Source organism: Rhyacophila brunnea, unplaced genomic scaffold (assembly GCF_057557595.1).
Source record: "Rhyacophila brunnea isolate RB1 unplaced genomic scaffold, BYU_Rbru_1.0 scaffold_12, whole genome shotgun sequence".
NCBI lineage: Eukaryota > Metazoa > Arthropoda > Insecta > Trichoptera > Rhyacophilidae > Rhyacophila > Rhyacophila brunnea.
Window position 1 is genome coordinate 5875835 of NW_028232774.1, and position 19769 is coordinate 5895603.

Below are 19769 nucleotides of genomic sequence, written 5' to 3' on the forward strand. Positions count from 1 at the left end.
TCGGTAAGATTATAAGATTATAAAGTTAACCGTATTTTAATTTGTGTGATTGTTTCTGAAAAGAATAATATTATGTATATACTTATTATGGAAATTTATATTATACTCTTTCATTTTCGCACATGACGTTACTTCAGTAATAAACATTTGACGTAAAGTCATATTTTTGTTTATTTATCTTCACATCAAAAGTGGGTGAAAGGAACTAACAAAAGAAATTTTATGAATTTTAAATTGTGCTACTTAATCTAATGTTGTCAATCTCTATCAAGAAATAATTTAAAAACATCTTCAAAAACCAGTTCTAATGTGCCAAAATTATTAATGGCCAGTTATAAATTATATATCATATATCTATGATATGGTATATTATATTATACATATCTATGACATGGTTTTTTCATCGATAACGAATGCACATGAGCTTGATAATAAAAAAATAAATAAAAAAGCCTTACTATTTCTTAAAAACAAAAAAGTAAATGACAGTGAATTGACTAATATCTAATGTATATATATATAACCTATGATTATATATATTATTATGTATAAATATCTATCTATGATTGTATTATTTACTTATTATTTAGTTCATATAATATTAATTATTATAATTTTTAATATTTTTATATACTTACCTATATTATATTATTTTATATTTAAGATTTTTATTTTGTATATATTATAATACTATTAGATAATGTTTATAAATTAAACAGTGATATGTAATGTTTATATTAGTATGTATTATGTATTTGTAACTTAAATAATAATTTGAATGCTGAGATACTAGTTTGTTTGGTTTTTACGAACCCTTCTTTGGGTGAAGGCCTCCTCCAAAGAACCCCTCTGGACTCTATTTTTGGCTATTTGTAGCCAATTTGGGCCCGCTGTCTTTGTGATATCGTCTTGCCATCTCGCATGGAGTCTTCCTCTGTAGCGTTTCCCTTCTGGGCCGTTCCATGAAGTAATTTTTTTAGTACATCTCTTATCTTGTAGTCGCGCTACATGACCTACATGGCTTAGAAATGAACCTATCAAAAACAATGCTAATGAGGAACAGTACAGAAACAAGAATATCGGTCGACAACGATATACTTACCTACACAGAAAATTACATCTACCTGGGGAGACAAATATGTTTTGACAGGAAAAACAATTAGTTTGATTTAGAACGAAGAATACAAAGTTCTTGGAATAAATACTGGAGCTTAAAGGAAATATTTAAAAGCGATATGACAGCAAAGATAAAAACTAGAGTGATGAACTCAAGTCTCCTACCATACTTAACCTATGCCTGTCAGACCTGGAGATACTCTAGCATAGTAAAGAACAAAATCATCAACTGACAACGCGGTATGGAACACAGTATGCTAAATATCAACAAAAGACAAAAAATAAGACGCAAAAATAAGAAATATTTCAAAAGCTACAAACGCTCTAATCCATGCTCAAAGACTTAAATGAAAACGAGCTTCATATCATATTAAATATTAATAAATTGATATCGTATTATATTTAACGTGGCTTGAACATGGTGTTCCGGATGCCGCCAGAGGTTGCGACACTTCTTGCACAATCACGTGGATTCCGTTACCGTGACCGATCCTCCCATACCATGCAGAAGTGCTACAAAGGCAATCTATGTGCTGCAGTTCTCATATTCAAAGAAGCCTGGGATACGGCGACGGACTGTGAGAAGACATGAGGTATTATTTTGAAGTTGTTGATTCGCTACGACTCTTTTTACAGAGGTATATTTTATTTTTATCAACTAAATAACTTTATTTTTTTATAACCGGAGCTTTTAGAACTACCATTTTTTAAATGATTGATTCAGGGTTCAATTTTTGCGGAAAAATCGAATGAGTTAATACCGGCAGTCGGTTCCATCAAATGAAAAATCGAACCCCAGCTCCGGCGATCGATTCCGGTTCATAAAAGTCCTAACATCATGGACCCACATCCTGAAGCGTGTTCCCAGACTGGGATCTTTGGCGGGCCCCCTACCTATCGCAAGGTTAAAGATAGTGTGATGCTCTTCATACGCGTTTTCCAAATGATAGAAATGAAATTTAAAATAGGGCCACAGGCAACAATTTTTTACCGTTATAGAAAAATTGTGATGTGTGTTTATCTCACTAATAAAGTAGATGCGCCCTGCAAGACCCCCCAGAGCCCGGGCCTCCAGGCTAGAGCCGTCAGACCCCCTTGTGGGGGCCATGCCAAACATACACGGACGACTCATTTCAACGGTCTATTTTTTTCATTTATGTTAATAAATTAATGAACTTCATCGGTATATTTAAGTTTTGAAAATTAATTTGGGTGGAAATAATGAAAAAAGAGAAAAATCAGGTTATAATTGTGATATATTTTTTTGAGTGATTTAAAAATTATATCAAATGAAAATTTATATTTTCTGTCATAAAAATGCATAATAATATCTGTACCCCAGAGGCAGACGGATGCAAATCCAAATACCCAATTGTTCAGGAGAGCCAAAAAACAATTTTTATTTTAAACGAATACTCATAACTTCTAAGAAAATATACATAGAATGATCATTATTTTTTTTATTCTAATTCAATTAAAGTGCTTCTGGAATATGTAAGAAAGTAATAAATATAATTCAATTTTATATCCAAAAAAAATAAAATAAAAAACGTAGTGTGGATTTGCATCCTTCTGCCTCTAAAGATATTTTGTTAATGTGGATTTGTATCTTATTTACCTAGCCAAAATAAAACAATTTATAAGTTAAAAAAAATTATAGGTATAAATATAACAAAGCAAAACACATTTTTTTTAAATTTTTTTATGTCATCATCATCATCACCAGCCTGAATCTATTCACTGCTGGATAAAGGCCTCGCTAATCTCCAAGCCGATTCCACTTCTCTCGTTCCTGTGCGTTGCGTTGCCAAGTTTTTCCGCAGAACTTTATCATTTCATCGATCAATCGGCCTCTAGGTCTACCTTGCGGATGTTTTTTACCTCTTGGATATACCACTGGATGACTAAATTTGTCCAAAGATTGTCCTTTCTTCGAGCCATGTTCCAGCCCATTTCTATTTGAGGTTTTTAGCAAACTCTATCACATCATTGATCCTTGTCTGTTCTCTTATCCACTCATTCCTTTTTTTGTCCGTTTGCATTGTGCCCAGCATGCACCTTTCCATACCACGTTGTGCTACTCTAAGTTTCTGGATCTCTCTTTTACTTAGGCTCAATGTTTCACACGCATGTGGTTACGGGAAGTACACACTGGTTGAACACTTTGCACTTTAGGCATTATCGAAGAAATTATTCAGGCGGCCAAAATCACTCCAGCCTAGCTTTACTCTGCGAACAATTTCATCAAATATACATCCATCTATAGACACTTATTGTGCCAGATAGATGTCGTTTTTCACCTGTTCGAGCTGAATGCCATTGATGAGGTTCTCTTTTTGGCCCGCAAAGCAGTTTAACATGACTTTATTCTTTGATACATTTATTTTCAAGCCTACTTTGTTGCTTACTCCAGCGAGTTACTGCATTCAGCTTTGGAGGCCTTCTGAGTCTTGCAGACTACTATTTATTATTATCGGCAAAGCGTAGATGACTCACGTATTCTCCATTTATGGGGACCCATGTCATTCTAGTCAAGTTGTCTAAATAAGTCTTCAAATGTAGCTGTAAATAGTTTAGGTGAGATTGTATCACCTTGTCGGACTCCTTTGCTGATAGGAAATGTGCGATGGTTTATGGAGATGTTGCTACTGTATATATTATTGAAAATATTTATATAGCGCCCGGGGATTCCTCGATTTCTGAGTGCATCGAGTATTGAAAATTTCTTTATGGAATCGAACGCTTTCTCATAGTCTATAAAACCCATTGGATAGCGGCAGCTTGTATTCCTGTTACCGCTCTGATTTCTCTGATTACTTGGATAATATGGTTCATAGTGCTGTATCCTCCTCTAAAGCTCGTTCTCCTGGCTGGTTCTCGTCTAGTACATATTGCAGACGGTTTGAGAGAATTTTATCTTAGTGGATTATTGGATTTGCATCCTTCTGCCTCTAAGGTAGGTATGGCACTTGAATCTTTATTCTATGCATATCTTAGACTAGGAATTTCATCTCTCTGCCATTAATAGATAAAGCCTTTAGCATAACGATTCTTAAAAAAACTCATTTTTCCCCAAAAATGGAGTTGCATCCGTCTGCCTCTGAGGTACAGATATGTACTCATCAGCTGGATGGGTATTAGTGTATACAAGTTAATCTGAATCAGGTGATTTTAAAACACTCTCAATATAATAATTATGATAGTGACCGGACAAAACAGAACAAGACAAAACAGAACATGACAAAACAGAACATGACTAAACAGAACATGACAAAACAGAACATGACAAAACAGAACATGACAAAACAGAACGTGACTAAACAGAACATGACAAAACAGAACATGACAAAACAGAACATGACAAAACAGAACATGACTAAACAGAACATGACTAAACAGAACATGACAAAACAGAACATGACTAAACAGAACATGACTAAACAGAACATGACAAAACAGAACATGACTAAACAGAACATGACAAAACAGAACATGACAAAACAGAACATGACAAAACAGAACATGACTAAACAGAACATGACAAAACAGAACATGACAAAACAGAACATGACTAAACAGAACATGACAAAACCGAACATGACTAAACAGAACATGACAAAACAGAACATGACAAAACAGAACATGACAAAACAGAACATGACAAAACAGAACATGACTAAACAGAACATGACAAAACAGAACATGACAAAACAGAACATGACAAAACAGAACATGACAAAACAGAACATGACAAAACAGAACATGACTAAACAGAACATGACAAAACAGAACATGACTAAAGAGAACATGACAAAACAGAACATGACAAAACAGAACATGACTAAACAGAACATGACAAAACAGAACATGACAAAACAGAACAAGACAAAACAGAACAAGACAAAACAGAACATGACAAAACAGAACATGAATAAACAGAACATGACAAAACAAAACAGTGACAAAACAGAACAGCCAGGGGAAAATGAAACATTAGTTGTGGAATCTATTTATTAATTAAATTTTAAACGAAATACATATACGTACGTATAAGTATATAAATATTTAATATTAAAAAAAATACAATTTTTAAATGGAATCATCAAAGTATAATATTATATACTTTCATTTTTTTACAATACCGTTATTTTGAAAATAATGCATTTTTTATATATAGAGTATATAAAATTGTATAATGTAATCACTGCATGTTGGCCATTCGGTGTAAATACCTCAATTTATCTGAAAGCCCACTGCAATAATCTCGATTGACATTTTGGCAATTATGCAGCTGCTAGATTTACTATAGGTTAACACCATTTATTGTAAAACCATGGAAAATACAGGTTATGGAACGGATTATAAAATGCATTTATTTTATGGCGCTTTGGAAATAATTTGTATCCGCAAACTATGTATAATTGTATAAAATTAACTTGTTTGTCCGTATTCAACGGAAACCCTGATAAGGATTAAATTATCCACCCCTTTTTAATCCTGACATTCTAATTTTCCTAATAGATTACAATACATATTCAAATAGCTAAAATTCCGTTTTTTGCCACTGCAGAATTATTAAATTGATTATTTCGTTGTACCTAGTAATTCAATCATTTTATACAATATATTATATTGATTAAGGGCGGACGTGCTCAGCGTGGGTCAAATTTGAGCTTTTTTTCTATTTCCAAAGCATGATCCTGGACATACCTTAAACGTGGTAGATAATCTATATAATTTTGAAGCCTTATTATAGGTAAATGTAAGAATTCTTCTGTTGAAAACGAGATAATTCACACTTTCATTTATACAAATTTACAGCAACGTTGCAGGCGAAATTTTTATTTTAAATATAATAATAATAATAATGAAATTGTATTTAAAATATTTTTATTACCGAAATTTTCTATTTATTATCGAAAATAATAGTTGAACGTGTTGCTTAAGATTATAATACATTGTTGTAAAGTTATAAGTTTATTTTTTAAACAAATTTTACGAAAATATAAGCACAATAATATAAGCAAAATAAATTTAATGAGATCCTTGTGCTTGTTTCGAAGAACATATTTTTTTTTAAATTTGGTTCAAAAGATGTGAGATATACCCTTAAATCTACACCTGCGTCCAATTTGTTTCGATACTTACTTATTAAAAAAAAAAACATATGAAGAAAAAGCTCTTTCTACTAATTCTGTACTAGTGAACGGTAATAAGAATTTGAGAGCTTTTTCAGAAAGTTCTTCATATTCTTTATCGATGTTTAACCAAAAATTAATTAGATTATTTCAACAAACTGTACAACTGTACTGTATATTATTAATTAAAATTATGAATTATAGAAAAAATACAATAGTTTAAATGTTATTTTTATGACTGATTTTTTTTACTTTTCATGTCGCCATTACTAATTATTTTTCGCGTACCATCGAACTATTCACTCGCGTACCACAGGTTGGGAACCACTGATTTAGATAGATACATACTGTTACCAACACAATAACATACTATTATTTTCATCGTTGTTTTAGGGAGAACCAATTTCTACAGAAAAACTATGTCATTTTTTAATTTTATATTTTGCCTATTTTTGTAATGGGAAATGTTTGAATTAAAACCAACAGGCACTCCTCGATTGTAAAGGGTCATGAAGTGTAAAATTTCCACCTCCGCACCCGTTATGTATATGCAGCCACGACGATGCGCAGCCGCCTAACATAACCCTTACATTGCCAGATCAAAGAATTTAAGCCCTCATTTTGTCCCGAGCAGAGCCGCACGGGACTGGTGATGCAACCTTGCACCGAAGTGCGAATGCATAATGGCAACTATCAAAGTGGCTTTAATTTGAAGAGTCGCAAGGGGAGTCGGGAGTGTAGCGCTCCCGTACGCTCTGGCAAATTTAGTAAAGGCCGCAAAATTGGCCTCTGTTGCCACTATGTCTGCGTGTCCTATTGGGCCCGAATGGGGTCGGACCCGGGCAAACAACTCCGCTCGTTCAGAGTCCATAAGTGGACAGTCCCACAGGACGTACTCTGCGTCCTGATGGTCGTGTCCACATGAGAAACCCGACCCATGTCCTGCCAAGCCGAACCCTTGCAGTTTGGCCGCAAAGTTTCCATGGCCAGTCATGAATTGACTGGTCTAGTGGATTGGCATCAGTCTCTTTATCATGTATCTCACCGAGACATCTGGAAAGTATAGAAAAGTCTGGCGGCCCTTAGGGGAGGCCATCCATCTCACCTGCCATGCCGCAAATGCGGTCTTGTAGACCAGCTCAGATACAGTCTTTCTGTAGCTCACGCTCTCCACTCTCGATGGCGGTGTCAGAGGGACACCGGCGAGAGTTGTATTGATCCTCCTCGTATTGTAAAGGGTCAGCTTGTTAAATTATTAATTCAGCACTTTTTTCAAAAGTCGATAGCGGACAGCGTTGCTTAATATTTTCTGCACGTAGTTTACGAAGCCATTTCGTTGTTTGGTGATAAGGAGGAATACTAAGCCATACTCTTGGCCCTCTCTTCTGTTAATAAAGATAATGTATAGAAGGACTCACCAAGCATAGCTGCCGCCAAAGAGTTACCGCCCTCCCCCGAATAAAAAAAATATTTAGTATAATATAATTATAGGAAATAATATGACAAAAGTCAAAGAAAATTTGAAATAATTATTTCATTGTCATCAAAATATATCACCTAATTTAACTATTACATAATATTTCATATAGAATTTATTTAACTTTAATCATTTTTATACGTTTGTATACTAATTATATAACATCTTACAACAGCTAGTATTTATACCTACTAGTGGTTCATAAATCCCTTTTGGCCGACTTTATTATTATCAGGGGTGTATAGTTTGGTCGCCCAATACTCTATGGTCAGCGTCAGCTGGCACTCTGGCAGGTGACAAGATATTATATCTAATATTACCTGCACATTTTTGTAAAATAATTATTGAGTGTTTCATTTCGTATTTTTTTCTATTTCGAGCACTGAGTTTGCATCTACATAGTATTAATCCTCTGATCTAGCATTTCTAATAGATTATATATACAAATTGATAGTTTTAACTTTACGGAAGAAGTGATAAAACATATTGAGAGTCCAAAAAAATGCAACTGATCAAAACGTTTTTAAAAGAATGTTGTTGATAATGCATAACTAGTTACCGAAACTGGTGACATAGGAATCATTTTCGATCAGAAACTAACTTTTTAATCACGTATTAATCTTATTTCCTCCAAAGCTAGCAAATGGATTGGTTTTATCATGCGGTACTCTAATGAATTTAAAAACAACGTAACAATCATTTTTTTGTGCACCTACTTCTGGAGGCCAATTTTTGAATGAAGCACTATGAAACCCGTTGAGCGGCTATTTCGATTAAAGTAAGTAATTTTTTTAGTTTTATAGGAAATATTGTGCGTATACAGCTTCAAATGGTATCGAGGCATGAATAAAAGCGCGAGTGAGTAAGCATTCGGCACGCTTATACCTCCGCTCTATGCGTTAGAGTAAGATAGAATTTTTACGGAAGAATTAAAAAGTAAACAACACGGATGGTCGATTTCATGGAAATTAAATAAAAATTTTATCCATTTTGGTAATGACTTCATATTTAATCAGTACTTACCATTTAACTTTGAACATAGATAACTTTTATTTACATAGCTGTAGTTATTTTATTTTGAATACATACATTTTTCCGAAGCTCTTGCTTCAATGTAAATATTTTGTAGCGTAATTATTTTCTCTTAATGTTTCAAAATATTCAAATGCCAAGGTTTCCTGCAATTTCTTCTGCTTTGTTTTTGGTATGAAATGGAAAACTCATAAATAAAACCATGCCAACTCAAATTCCTTGGTTCATTTATTGACTTCTTCGATGTATTTAGTATTTTCATAATTTCTAGAATCCGAACTATTGAGTTGTTGCATCATGTTCGTAAAATTATTTAAGTTTTTATTTTCAGGCTTGAATACAAGTTAATTCAATTTTTCTTTAAAATCGTTACAGCACTAATCACGTGAAAATAAAATCCCATTATATTTCCAATTTATGAATGGTTATTAAAAATAATTTCGCGATCGACCTTATTGACACCCCGGGTATATCAGGTATATTACAAAAAAACTCACACACTTCGCGCTCCGGTTCATAAACTCTTCTATTTCGAGCGCTGCATAATACTCATAAAACTACAAAATAAGTCTCAAATATTCTGTATACTCTCCACCATACGGTTGTAATAATTATTGTCATGTTATTTTCATGACACACTATTTTTTATGATGACAACACTACGTAAAAGATGGACAGGATCACGCCGGATAGTTCGTACGCAGTTCGTCGAACTATTTCCAGCGCTAAAAATATAAAAGCGGCTTGAGAACAAAAAGGCGAGCGACAAGGAGTCTCTCAGTTCTTAGCTTTCAAACGAAGCAGACGTGTTTCTCGAGTTCCAAGTCCAGGGAACCGGGGCACATGGCCTTGATTTCCTGACGTTTTGGAGACGTTGATGAAGGCCCACTGAAGGACGTCCCCAACATGCCAGAAGATCGAAGGTAACCCATGGACCCGGCACGTTTGAAGACGCACTCCTCGATTCCGTCCTGGAAGGATTCGAGGACAGCGAGGGAAACTGAAGAGCCTATTTTTGTATTTGGTATTTATTGTTGTTCTCTTTATGTTACGGTCCACCGAACTAGCTTTTGATTTTAATTCTAACTTTGTCTGAATATTATATCGCGTTAGGCGCTCGTAATTCATTTGATTAATTATACAACTTTATATACTGTCGCCCGCAAGTTAATCTTATACATTAAATTATAAATCTGTTGAAATTTCTTTACACGCTTTTTTATTTAATTTACCTTATCACTATTGTCTCTATGCATCATCATAGAGTGGCGCTCAAATCCGAGATATCTATTAATTCCATTCATTTTTATGTCTTTCATTATTATAGCTATCATCAGAATGAGTAAAGTGACCGGACAGGTAACTGAGGTCTTAGAGGTAAAAGTCAACCATCCACGACCCTGCTTATTTCCCCGAGTCTCATGCTATCCCATCCACATCCCATTCCTATCCTTCCTCCAATTCCTTTCCTATCCATACATTCCTACCCACCTCCCATACCTTCCCATACCTACATAAAATCTTTAGATGACATTATATCAACTGATATGATGCCCAAAAGATGACCCACTCCCAAGACAGCTTCGAGAATAAGGAATAATAAAGTTTTAATACTGTAGTGTTCTATGTCCATATTCATAATAATCACACTCCTGATGACAGTGGTAAAAGGGAATCCAATCCCGAGCCAATATTCTGATCCCAGGATTTCGGGATTACAATTTGACAATCCCGGGATTGGCATTTTTTCCATAGTTAATATTTTTTTTTTATATTTACAAATAACATTGATAAAATCGGTCAAAAGTAAATCTAGTATAATTTATACTATTTAAGATATTTTAATTGTTAATATTGTGTACGTTCAATCTTGAAAATACATAATTTTAATCGAGTAAATAAAATTGTAATATAAATAATAATGTGTATTTAATATGAGATTGCTGTTTCTAATAGTAAAAATTTAATTAATGGGTTAGCGAGATTTATAATAGTAAAGCAAATCGTGGTATATGGCCTATCCGCTTCATAAATCTAATTAGTCAGCCAAATATGAAAATGCCGTAAAACGTATGAGATCATGGTGGAATTACTTTGTTAAAAGTGGGAAACATTGTTTTTTTCCAATCTTTCTCATTTTTATTAATTTATGTGAAAAAATTAAATGAATCGGCAACTTACAAATGGGTATAAATCAAACTTCATTCGAACTCAGTTTACTTCTAATTTAGTTATTTGTTATTAAAAGTATTTTTTCTGTTATATTTTCGTTTTTATTTTATTTTCCATAAAAAATTATAAAAAAACCATTCCCGAAATTTTCGGGATTATGTTTACCAATCCCGGGATTCATAGGTATCGAAAATAGGTCGGGATCCCTAGTTAATACCATATTTACCCTAAAAATGCTTGGGTAGTTCTGATTTATACAGATGATTTTATATTTTGGGGGTCTTTTTTTGACCACGTCCGATCCTACAAATATCATAAGTAATCACATAGTGAAGGTTTGTATTATACAAACCTTTCGGTTTGAAGTCCTTAAAAATCCACGTTTAACAAAAAACCTATTAATTATTGGTTTAAATCACAAAAGCCAGTCGCCAATATTAATGAAATTTGAGAAACGCTAGGATGTGGGTGGCTAAATTAGTGACACAAAGCCGGAATCCGATGAATGCGGGTTCGAGTATCACCCATAGAAAACAAGTATGTGTCTGAGGTTTTCCGAATTCTTCCATTTTTCTCATTGAATAAAAAAAACAGTTTATAATTATTGTGTATTACTCTAATTTTCTGGTTATTAATTAGGTAAATATTACCAGGACAATTAATCCATAAAATTAATTGAAGCGGTTCCCAGTTGGTTGATATATTATATTCTCATAAACAAATCTGCTCTCAGTGGTGTTTTGTGATTCAATATTTTCTTGCATGTTTATTGAGTCTCGATTTTCCGGTTTCGAATTCCGTATTGCAAGCCAGTGGCAAAACTTCAACTCAAATGTGTAATATATGTAAATGTTCGAAGTTGAAGCAAAAAAGGGCCTGGTTTATTTTTATGACGAATAATATCAGTAATACACTGAGAAATGCATTTACAAAGCAGAACAAAGCAACAGATTTCAAGGCAGAACGCGAGCCGCAAATTTTGTTTTTAGAGATACCAATAGAAGAATAAAAATAATGAAAAATAATAACAAAATGCTTAGTTATATAATATACCTATTCCAATAAATACGTATGAGACTCCTTCAATATAGAGTCCAAATTATTTGCTTCAAATCCACGATGTTTTGAGTTTTTATACGGCAATATGATACGGCAAATGTGTTGCCGTTAATAGTTCCCCATAACACGAAAAATTCCATCTATTGCCCATGCTTTCTGGCAGCATGGTTGGTCGATATATCAAATATCGAACGTAATGGAAAATACAGGAATAATAATTATTCATAGATAAATCTATTTTCTTCTCGCTCTGTTCCATATGTATGTCTCTGTTTGACCTGTCGTCGTCCTATATCATCCCTCGATTCCCTAGCAACAATAAAAACATCGTAGTCATAGCTGATTCGACATTGATAAAAATGGATAAACAACAGGGTATTGGAGCTTATTATCGAGGTTTATTTACGTCCAGAGCTATGGAACGTGGAAGCCAAACTATATAATGATTCAAATATGAAAAGGCCAACTGTCAAAGCTGCACAAACGTCTGGATCTGGAACAATGTGAGTAATTGAATAGTTGAACACCCTGGATAAATACACTTAACTCCTGTATGAGTCTCCAGTTGCCTAAATTTGAAGAGTGATTGGTAGTATTATAGTAATCGGTCTTGTAAAGTATTCGTTTAAAGTTTTTTAATAAATAATTATCAATAACTAATTTCTGGTTTATATCACTACTTATTGTTTTACGTGTGTTTAGTAGTAGAACAGGATCACAATCCTATTGGATTTTTTCGGACGATATAATATTATGCTGTAGAAACTTTATTGTTGGCTGTTGTTGCTTTATCTCAAGTTACGTGTACGCACAAAATACATCTGCCTCACTTGCCCTCACATACATTGCCCAGCAACTGGGCAATAGTTTCACCATTTCTTCAGCAATTGTATCGGCAATTTTTAATTGTTGGTGCTCGTTTACGTCCTCTTGATGAATGTATTTTGGATTCGCCACAGATACATAACATAAATTGAAAAAAAATAACAATTTGAAAAAACTATGGAAATGATAAATACAACAAGGTTTTTAATAATATTTAATTATTTGGCGAATGGTTTTAAAATGACATACTTATATATTATTTTATTTTATAAAAGAGACTATATTAATTAATAGGTATCATGAACTATCTAATCAGATACACGTGCGTTTAACACACTCTCAATGAAATATGTGTAATACAATGGTCTCGTGAACACTGTATATTGTGATAAATACTGTGGATCACAACTCGGAACCAAAATAGCTACACCTCTTAGATACCATACAGTCGTGCCGTTTTCCACATTGCTTATGACAAGTCCACTTCCACTGTCGCCTTTGCATAAATTACGGCGTCCTAAAACAAACAATATTCGAGTAAATAAAATTATTTTATCATTCATCATAATCACAGTGGGAAAAAAACTGAGTCAAAATCAAAAAACCTTTGTCTCTTGACCGGCCGGACATATTATGGCTTAATTTTTTTTATTTTAAACTCTAGTCTTTACTATGTTATCGCAACGATAATCCAATGCCTTATTACTGTCGAACTTCTTTTAAGCCGTGGGCCATTTTTTCTTTAGCGACAATTTCGGGGCTAAAGAGGATAGGTAAATGAAAATTCAGTTTATGTCAATTCAAAAGCCAAAATCAAAAATAACACTTTTGCTCATGCATAGATTGGTAATTGCGCTTTAAGTTGTATTCTTTGCACACAGCTATAGTTTGTAAACATTCAAAACACTGTGGTTTACCTTTGTTAAGAATAAAGAGATAATCAATCTCCCACCGTTCTTGAAATTCTCGATTTTCAACTTCATTCTTTCTTTTATTAGTAGCACTCATATTTAGGCAATGTTTGAATAAATGAATAAATATGAAATTAAATTGTGTTATATCACACTTCACTGATGGAAAAAATTGCTGAACAGTTCGCGGGCCGCAAAATTTTTTTGCGAGCCGCCAGGTGAACAGCGCTGGTATAAATAATTGTTAGACCTTAAATGACCAAGTTTAATTTTATTCATTTTAAAATTCAAGCCATTTGTAGTACAGTTACTTGAATGACCATCTCATGAAATTTTACTGACATATACATTTTTTCAGGATTCACGTGTTATATAACTGCATAACGTAAATTATGTTTTAAAAAAATGTAATCAAATAATATTTGCTACCGGGCGGCGATTAAGATTTTACACCCGGAGCTCCTGGATGGAAGGCCAATGTCTTACGCAGAGTCTAACTCTGTCTAGGTCCGTCTAGGTCTATCCTATGTCCAGGGTCTAGGGTCTAAAGCGTACGCCCTACCGGGGGGCAATTTCAATATTTTAGGGGGAAAAAAGGTTGTCTTGAAATTTATTTGAAAAGAAAGTAGGTATACCATAAGAATCGCAATAATTTTCTTTCGAGTTGTACATGTAACATACTATACATAAATATTTACTTTTTAGGTTTTTAAAGCGTTGAAGTGGGGCATGGCACAAATATGGTTGGGAAACATTGCGTCAGCTGAATGCAGAACTATTCTAACTTACATTTGAAATTTTTGAGGAGAGAGTTTTTTTAAACAACTTACTGAAATTATTTATTATCTTTATGGATAAATGGATGCATCATATTTTAGTAAGATTATTGATGAAAAAAATGGTGCATACACTTGTCCATATAAATAATAAATAACTGAAGTTGGCTGTTTCAAAAAACTCTTTTGCAAAATATTTCAAATGTGAGTTAGAATAGTTCTGCATTCAGCTGACGTTTGGACTAGGACGATTCGGCGCCGGGACAACTGGGCGCCACGCAATCGAATGAAATTCTAAAATAAACATACGTTCGTGAATTATAGGTACTTTTAAAACATACGTTTAATATTATTATTTATATTCTCAATCCGCAATAAAAAACATAAGAAAAAAAAACAAGTAGTAGATAGAAACTGAACTTCGTCTACTGTCTAATAAGGCATAAAGTCCACTAAAGCGGACTTGCGGGGCGCTCGCGCATATTCTATGTGAATCATCGAAAATGAAAATCAACGTAATCAAATACGCCAGCGCACACTGGATTTGACGACGCATTGTACCCGCGTGCCCCATGATTCATCATTTTTTGGCTTCTCAGTGATACGAATTAACAAAAATACAACGTAGTCCATTCATTGAACACGGCAACCAAAATCACGCTCCTCGAAGCGTCGTCGATAGACGGGCGAGAAGCCATTATTTAATAACAGTGAACCCATTGTTTAGTTTGCTGCGTGTCCAATATTTCGCTGGTAGAATGATGTCATCGTGAATATTAATTACAAGCCCCGAGAAATAATATAATATTTTTATTGCTTTGTTATGAGAGACGCTGATAATAATAATTATTTTGTGCTTCTTGGGCCCCTTATTACATAGGTGAAGGGTAATGCGCGGGTGGGAGGGGCCTACTCAGTAGTAAGCGCACCGAACGCTTTCTTGGTGAGCTTTATGCCTAACGTGACGAACGTCTATTTATTGCATTCGACACTGCGGCGTCCAATTGTCCTTGCGCCCAGTTGTCCCATTCCCTCTTTCGCTCTGCACTACGAGAGCCACCTACCAACGACATTGGATAACTCGTGGTTAATGTGGTTAACGTGGTCATGAGTTAGGCAAAATTGAAATAGATGCTTCACATCGCCACGTCCCGTCATACGCTCGATTAAGACCGAGTGTGGTGCGGGGCGGGTTTTTGTTGGAGGGATTAACTTCAATGTTAATTTCCCGGGATAATTAACTGCCGGAATATGACAGATCACGTCATGTATCACTTTTTTAATTGATTTTAGAGTAAAGTTATATGTTACAATAGTCTTGATGAAGTCTTTTATTGACACTTATTTCGTGACAACTTTGTGAGTCAACAATAAATTAAGGTAAAAAAATAACCATACCATCTACCGCACCCGCACAAATCCTGTCGGGCGTCAGGTCTTTCACAAAATTTTCATTTGCAATTTTTTTACACATTGGAATATCAATTATTGGCAACGTCAGCGCTTTCAGCCTTTCTGAAATCGGACCTTTGTCATTTTCGTAGCCAAATCCAGCCACCTGCGGAAGAAAGCCAGTGTTACAATATAGGGGAAAATATTTATTAACCATCAACCTTAGATTATAGAAAAATATAGATAGAGCGATAATGAGTGTTTGTACCCGAACAGATGACGAATTTTTTCTCGCGCTTGGGTCGCCCCCACCATGCGATCTTCACGCCCCTTTCAAGAGTTTTTCGGAAATACGTGACAGTGTGCGTGAACATTTGCTTGGCGTAGTGTTGCCAGATTTCGAATGATATTACAAACGATTTATTTTTATACTATATTAATAAATATTAGCAGAGTGAATTTTGGTAATACGAAATATATTTAGGTAACACACAATCTCAAAAATACGATTAATATTTATTACATTCCTATAGTGTTCGGAGAAATAAAAAAAAACATGTTTTCATAAAATAATACATTCAATTAACGATTCAAACATATTTGCTATATAAATTATGTAGCAGGTACCTACCTACTTAGAAGTATAAGTAAAGAAAAATATAAAGCGTCAATTACATTGAGCTACTTTACGATTTTTTATCGGTATTTTCCAATTGCTGTTGATAGCTACTAATAAAATATTATTTAAAATTCTAGATTTTTTTCGCAATGTTTTTGTTTACTTTATGATTGCTGCATTATTCACTGATTGAACTCATTCAATTAGCATATTGATTGTGTCATTATTATTTTTATTCAATACTAAAATATATAATTTTAGTACCTACTAACGTATAGTTTGGCCGCATAGCTTGGGAAAGCTATAATTTCCATCTGATTCCATAAAGTTTCATTTAAGACATGAAATTTATGGTGCTGAATACTAGAAATGGAAGTTAAACTTGATATATTACAATTTAAATGTCCATGAGATACTAAGATAGCTGTCTAAATATTATATAGTTCAATTATTTTTTTATTTCATTGATTATTCTATAATTATAGGTACTTTATGGTTTTGTTATTTTTCTCACCGGCCTTATGGATTTATTTTTATTCAGATCCCTGCGTATTATGCCCAACTAGGGATTGCAATACCGGTATTTTATTATTTATTTTATTCACACCGAAATACCGGTTTCAAAAATCCAAAATACCGGTATTCTCGGTATTAAGAAAGCATACACGTTTATGTTTTTCGAGAATGAATTTAATGTTATTTTTTCATTACTTACTAATAGTATATTAAATATTTTGTATAGGATATGCTGCCTGAACGAAAATATATTGACTCAAACAAACAAAAGTTAAGTGATAATAATACAAAATTCCTCAAATATACCTACTTAAATACATGATATTATATAATTGTTTCGATGAATTAACATATTTTGAAAAAGAAAACATTCGTGGCAAATATTTCTAATTATTCTATAATTATTGATCCAACGTTGATAGAAAATCCAACAATTGAGAGAAATTTTATTATACCTGAACTTATATTATTTGTAAAAATTCTAGCAGTTCTAAAATTTTATGATCTATACATATTTATAATGGTCAACATAATAAATGTGGGTATGTACTTTAGGTTGCTACAAAATATTGTTCAAAATAGATTTTAATAGCTATATTTATTGATAGATACTTATTTTTATACCGGTATTTAATATGAAATACCGGTATTGAAATATTCATTCTGTATTGAAATCCCTACACCCAACGTATGAATTGTAGCTAAATTTATGTGTTCATACAATAATATGCTAGAAAAAAATAATGACGATAAATTGAACGTATTGTTAGATAAATGACTAATATACTATTGCATTCAAGATCTCAATATTAAGTAGGTACTTACATATTCAAGTTTTTTTAAAATACATATTTTTGTAAAGCATTAGAACACATATCAGGAGGATTCTAAAAAAATCCATGAATCCGACTGGGAGTCAGTTCAAAAATATCCAATTTTTTTCAAATACCCACGTTTTTAACATGTTATTTAACCTTTTGAACAACGTACAAACTACTCGACCACTAAGTTTATAATATTATTTTAAATAGGTTTCCATATTTAAAAGCATTCTTTTAATTATTTTAAATTGTGTACATACCCTTGCTAGAGTTCCATCTTTTGATTGTTGCTTATCCTTTTCTGAATCGTGAAGATCTAAACATATCGGCATTACATATTCAGAAAAGATTATTGGCGTTTCTAATACAAGAATCGCTAAATCGTTCGTATATTCGTCAGAGACCGCTCCAAAAACAATTGGAAGTTCAATTTTTTTAACCTGAAATCATAAAATCAAATCGTGGTTTATCATCTTCCCTACTAAAATAGTCAATACAACTGCGTCAGTGTACCGCATTACTCGGCCTTAATTCCTTTCCACATTATGTTTCTTATAGCACAGGCTTGATGTATAATTAATTGATAGAAATATTCATTTACAAATAACGGCATTAGAATAAATTTGTTCCAAGTAATAATAAAAACTGGAATTTGGCTTATTATTCAATTAAAACCACATATTATTATTATTACTATTTTTTTCGACTTATACGAGGTATAAATTAGAACTTTGCCATTCTGGGCAGTGTTGACCTGTATGTCCCTGATAACTATCATAGAAATAGAGAGCATCAGTTGTTTATTCTCACAAGGCGCAGAACTAAACTGCCACTGGTAATGCCAATTGGGAGGGCGAATACTATGTTCAACCAAATTGCTTCAGGTGTTGATATATTCCACTTGCGAGAGGGTGAGTTTAGGTAGACGCTATTTTATAAATTCTTAAAATTGGGCCTCCTCAACAAACTCGGTGTACTTCTTTGAAATTCTATATATGTATAATTATTGTATTGTCACTGCTTTTGTATGTTTATATTATGGTCTCTTTTTATATTTTCATTTTTATCGCTTTTATTACTTTTTCTTCTTCTTTATAATAATGTTTCATGTCATGTTGTGAACGTCTTAAACTTATAATTTGTAATATCCACAATATGCTAAAAATAAATAAATTTAAATTTAAATTGAAATTGAAATTAAGGGCCACACATAATTAAAAATATAAGGCGCCCTTAAATCTGTAATAAAATACGAACAAATAATATACGAAACAGATAAATAGTGATACCGATCATCCCTTGGCACTCTTAAAGAGGATGGGAGAGGGCAGATTTGCGGTACTTTCCTGTCAAGGTGGTAGGTAAACATTTTGGGAATACTGGTTATTATATAAAATACGGAGGTATATAAATTATAACGTATTGAAAATTATAACAAATTATCATTCCAAACAGTCTACGACAGAATATTTCTTTGAACCGCATGGTGAACTGGGATGAACATGGACTGTCGAATAGAGAAAGTATTTTTAAACATTGCAGTGATTGACTCCGCTCCTCATAACTTGAGAGAAAAAGAATGACACATCGTTCGGATAAAGGGAGACAAAACGTCACCAGTAGGAGACACGTTGCTGCTGGCACGTTAAAACACATTAGGTACAACATAATGTTTTAAACTGGCTAAAATAAAAATTGTGTTATTGGCAGCACACTGAATGATGTCGTTATTTGGTAATAGCACGTAGACTGTAGAGTATATTCTTTATAACTTTCCACTCCGGCTGTAGGATGAAAATGATGTAATATATTCTAAAAATATTTTTTTACATATAATATTATCTATTTATTTATTTATCACTAGGTACATCTATTTTTTTTGTGATTTTACCGAGGCTTTGACTGCGACTCGCTG

At 33.3% G+C, this 19769-nt stretch overlaps 1 protein-coding gene across 1 annotated transcript in view; it reads right to left on the reverse strand.

Annotated features, from left to right (window-relative positions):
• Window positions 1-13021: 13021 nt before the first annotated feature.
• Window positions 13022-19769, reverse strand: part of LOC147077701 (ovochymase-1-like) — a 153942-nt gene continuing 147194 nt past the window's right edge. The window contains exons 18-20 of the mRNA XM_085960676.1: window positions 18115-18294; window positions 15905-16064; window positions 13022-13336 (exon numbers count right to left, since the gene is read on the reverse strand). Coding sequence (XP_085816802.1) covers window positions 13128-13336; window positions 15905-16064; window positions 18115-18294 — 549 coding nt within the window. The 3' untranslated portion in view covers window positions 13022-13127. The remainder of the gene's footprint in view (window positions 13337-15904; window positions 16065-18114; window positions 18295-19769) is intronic.